Genomic DNA, 4,520 nt, shown 5'->3' on the forward strand with positions numbered 1-4,520 from the left:
AAATGTGACATTCCACGACCAAAAAATTTGATCGCCATTTGTTACTTTCGCGACCAAAACTTTTGGTCGGCAAAAGTGAGTTTCCATGACCAAGAGCTGTTTTGGTCAACAATAGATGTATTTTTTTTATTTGTTGCGACTAATAAATTGGTCACCAAAGCAGGAAAACAATACACCTGTAATTCCTAATAATTCATTCAATCCATAATAAACCTATACTTTTAAAGCATCATTCAAATTAACTGAATCATTAACATTCGACACAATACAGCTATTCTAAGTTTTCATTCACAAGTCACATCCATCTAGCATAACAATTTGAAACATAACTATTTGTTATCCATGCGCAGCTATCAACAAATAAAACTACTAATATTTGTTTTCCATACACATCCATCCAAAAATATTTAATCCTCCCAAAAATGCTTATACTGCTAAGTAGTCTTGTACAATTTAGCTTCGTGAACTTGTGAAGAAATATGTTGGGGAGGGTGCTCGTCTGGTTCGTGAACAGACATGATTGATTCTGGCCTTGAACCCTTTGTTGAAGTTACTCTCTACCCAAACCATGAAAAAAATCAATATCTTTATTATTGTTCAAAAAGAAAATAACTTAAACAAGGTAAGAACATACCGAAGAAACAGCCCTATTTCCAGCCCGTTGATCACCATTACCATTAGAGCTAGATTTCCCAACTTTTGATCCACTTTTCAATGATGGCCCCATCGATATTGTTTTAGCCACTTCAAATGTTTCTCGATATTGCACCAATATTTTTGCAATACAATAGTTTCATTTTACTTATCAAAATACGGAAACAATTAATTTTTCAAAATTTGGGAACATCCCATTCAAATGAATGCTCCTATCTGCATTCTTTTCCTAATTCTTGCATCTACAAGTTGTATACATGTTGTGATTTCATAATGGAATGCGAGTTAACTTCATCACAACTTGCAAATGCAAAAGTCATCAATACCAAATTAAACCCACAGTAAATCAGCCTATAAATATAATGATAATATTATAGGGACCTACATTTTCTGCCTGCTAACACTTTTCAATCCATGGCAGGAAAAAGGGATGTAAAGAATGGGGGGGAAACATAGAAAGAAGGCGGTGTTGTTGTTTGAGACCATATTATATTTTTTAAGGTTACAAGAAGAGAAATATTTTAAGAACACTAAATCATTTGATCAGTATCAAAAATGTGATTAAAAGCCAGTATTTAAATGATATTCAAGAAAATATAGGAACTGAAATGAAGTTCTTTGCAACTGATCAATATTGTTCATATCTTCCCCTAGATAAAACAAACCTGGGTTTTAGCACTGATCCAAGAATCCCCCCATCTAGATATGCCATGGTTCCGAACCAGCACAGCTGTTGTTTTTGGATAAGCTTCAATCTATACCACAATGGGAAAAGCTCAATCATTCTGAAGCAATATTCACTCAGAACAACAATATAGAATCAAAAATTCTCTACATCATTTTAATGGTCCAGAGGTTCATGTTTGAAGTCATTTTTTCACCTCTTAGTTTTGAGTACAATTCTATGCTTCAAAATTAAAAAGGAAGTCTAGCGAATACTGGCATACATATACAACAAGAAAACAACCAAAAGATTTCACTGCATAAAAACATACAATGTTTTCTGGACACTAGCAAATGAACACAGGAAAGAGCAATCATGACATTTTGAAGTTTCTTCACTGCAACAGAATAGTTTTGGTAAGAAGGAAACAACAAGAATTGGCAGCATGCATTAAAAGCATAACATAAAGGGATCATAGAAGCAATAGTTTGATACAAACACCTTGGGTAGAACTCACCCTTGAAAAAATATAAATGTAAATAACAGTTAATTATAAATAGTAAATTTATATAATAGTGGTAATTGACTTTTTTAGTATATTTATATATATTGTATATATAATTGTATAATCAAAGTTTTAATTGTAACTTTAGTCTCATACGCAAGTATGAATTTATAAATTTTTTGCCTCGTTAAGGCTCGTGAACAGGCTCGAGCTCAAGCTCGAGTCCAGCCAAAGCCAACTCGGCTTGAGCTCGGTACGTTAAGTTTTTATTAAGCTCAAGCTCAAACTCATTAAAATCTTAATAAACAAGCCCAAACATACTAAAGCTTGGCTCGGCTCAGCTCGGCTCGGCTCATTTTGCAGCCCTTGCCGATATGGGATCGTAGCATACAACAACACTCTACAGTCAACGTCCACGGCAGCCCACGCTATCAATACTAACCTAGTGGTAGCCTTTTCCCTTCTGGTAGCTTCACTCAACTATCAGCATTCGACACCTTTTTAGGTGTCTTAATCCAGCCTATAGGTCGCCCCCTCCACGGTTTGAACCGCAAAGCCGCACCCATTCGATCCCACATTCACATAGGTGCGTCCGATCCCATACTTGATGTGGTGGCTGGCCCTGATACCAAATAATGCGTACCCCTTGGGTAGAACTCACCCTTGAAAATCGGCTTGCAAAGGGAGGGTGCCCAAAAGGCTTATATGCATATGGCCAAGGCCTATGTTAAACAATTCTAAAAAATGATTCTTATTATCAATTGTTTGCACTTCAACTTTCAAAATGTAGAATTGTTTAATATTTCGCAATAAATTACCAAAGCAATAAAATTCTTAAAAATTATGTAAACAAACCAACACTTGAAAATAAGCTGATATAATTGTCAGATACATTCACATTTACACAATCGTTTGTTATTGTTCATAGTTTCTAGTCTGCACATATATCAAAAATTCAACAAAGCTAAGTAAGCAAAGCGAGCTTTTTAAAGAAGCTGATAGTATTCTGAGATACAAAGTTACAAACCCATGCAATCACATGTCATTCTTGTTCAGATCTAAGTCCATCAATCAAATTGAAACCCATATAGATATCTTTTTCTTTTCTTTTCTTTTCTTTACTCAACATCATGCAAAATCCGCATTTCAACTCAAAAAGTAATGCATTTGCTAAGTTAAATGAATAAACAGAACATACAGCTTCAGCAAGAGAATCTGTCAACTCCCACTCATGAGCGGTGTTTTCTATTATTGGGACAACAAGCTCATCATAATAACCATGCCATTGAATTCCTTTTATCATTTCCATATGAGTAATCTGTAATCAAACAAAAAATGCACAATAATGAGATGGAAGACCCAATCAAGACCAAACAAAAGTCAATTTTCAACAAGTTGATGGAACCATCTGTTAATGCTGGCTGTTGTCAAAATAGCCTCGATTATTATTTGGTAATGAGATAATTCCCCAACCACAGTTATCAGAATAACTCTCTTGCAATGAAAGAAGATGCCCATTTCTAAAACCCAAAAATTAATATATATTACAAGGAGAAATTTCTTTTCTATTTTCCATAAAACTCTTGTAGATGCTCTAAATTTTAGGGGAGAAATGTTCCCAGGAGTGGTACAAATTGAATTTTTTTCTTTTTTTAGTGGCACATAAATCCCATCTTAGGTTCAGGAATCCCCTACAGGGGTTGACATTTCTACTCTAGAACCTGGATTCCTTGATTAAGAGCAATAATCAAGTTAGATTGGGGATTACATATGAAAAAATAGATTGTGGAAAAGTTATTGGAATTGTTTATACTCAAGTACAAGAGCTAAAATTCAAAAATTTACTCGAAACTCCTTTGCTAAAGGATTTATCATTGTCACGAGACAAGATTCCATTCCATCACTGTGAATAACAGCACCAGCATTACGCATATCGTATGCCTGCAAAACAAAGCAAAGGTGTTATTTTACTTGGCAAAAGAAAATCATAAAAAGGAAACAAAAAACATAAATGAACCTAGATTTATTGAATGGCTACACCCCCTGAAACATAAAAACTCTGTTTCCCACACCTTGGGCATTGAGGGCTTGGCAGATACCTGCCTAGTCGACGGAACCTCATTCATCTCCCACAGCGTCGCCGCCAAGTTCCTCGCAGACACCGGCCTCGACCTCCCACCACCACTCTGCGACGGCCTATACTTGGGAGAATCCAAAGCCGCCGCCGTCGTCCTCTAAGACGGAACCGGAGTGCTCCATATGGATCCCCGAGGCTTACCCACCAAAATGGCCCGCTTGAATCGGTAATTCTGCAACACAAAGGACGAAGACGAAGAGCAACCCCTCTTTCGAATCTTGCAGGATCCGGGAATCAAACCCTCCATAACCCAATTCTGCCTTGGCATTATCAATTTCAATTTATCACACACACACTCTCTCTCTCTCTCTCTCTCTCTGATCTACGAAGAAGAATGGATTTGCATTTGAAAATTCAAACCCTAGAAATTTATGATATGGGTTTTCAAAGTGTATGTATATGCTTTTTCATAGCTGGAGCTGGTGGATGGAGTGGGTTAGGGTAATCAGTAGTAGGAGAGCGATGCAAACAAAAGGAAATGAGAGAGAGAGAGAGCATGTGAAGGTGAATGCGTGGAACAAAACGACCTCGTTTTAAAAATGGCGACCAATTTTGTTTGC

The 4,520-nt window shown here is 36.4% G+C and overlaps 1 protein-coding gene across 1 annotated transcript; it reads right to left on the bottom strand.

Annotated features, from left to right (window-relative positions):
- Positions 1-434: 434 nt before the first annotated feature.
- Positions 435-4,012, bottom strand: LOC145813154 (putative bifunctional methylthioribulose-1-phosphate dehydratase/enolase-phosphatase E1). Its single transcript, XM_082908427.1, has 5 exons — positions 3,896-4,012; positions 3,669-3,764; positions 3,022-3,141; positions 1,320-1,409; positions 435-557 (listed from the first exon to the last, which is right to left on the bottom strand). The coding sequence occupies exons 1-5, from the start codon at positions 3,947-3,949 to the stop codon at positions 435-437; spliced, it is 483 nt and encodes a 160-aa protein (XP_082764553.1). The 5' UTR covers positions 3,950-4,012.
- Between the last annotated feature and the right edge of the window lie 508 nt (positions 4,013-4,520).

The sequence above is a fragment of the Camellia sinensis genome, chromosome 15 (genome assembly GCF_055761805.1).
Source record: "Camellia sinensis isolate YWXY chromosome 15, ASM5576180v1, whole genome shotgun sequence".
NCBI classification, from domain to species: Eukaryota; Viridiplantae; Streptophyta; class Magnoliopsida; order Ericales; family Theaceae; genus Camellia; species Camellia sinensis.

Bases quoted from the DNA above. Each gene is read 5' to 3' on its own strand.
- LOC145813154 (XM_082908427.1), bottom strand. From the start codon at position 3,949: ATGAATGAGGTTCCGTCGACTAGGCAGGTATCTGCCAAGCCCTCAATG. The intron at 3,765-3,895 runs GTGTGGGAAACA...TTTGTTTTGCAG, and splicing joins CCAAGCCCTCAATGCCCAAG to GCATACGATATGCGTAATGC. The intron at 1,410-3,021 runs GTATGTTCTGTT...ATTGTGGTATAG, and splicing joins CAGATTCTCTTGCTGAAGCT to ATTGAAGCTTATCCAAAAAC.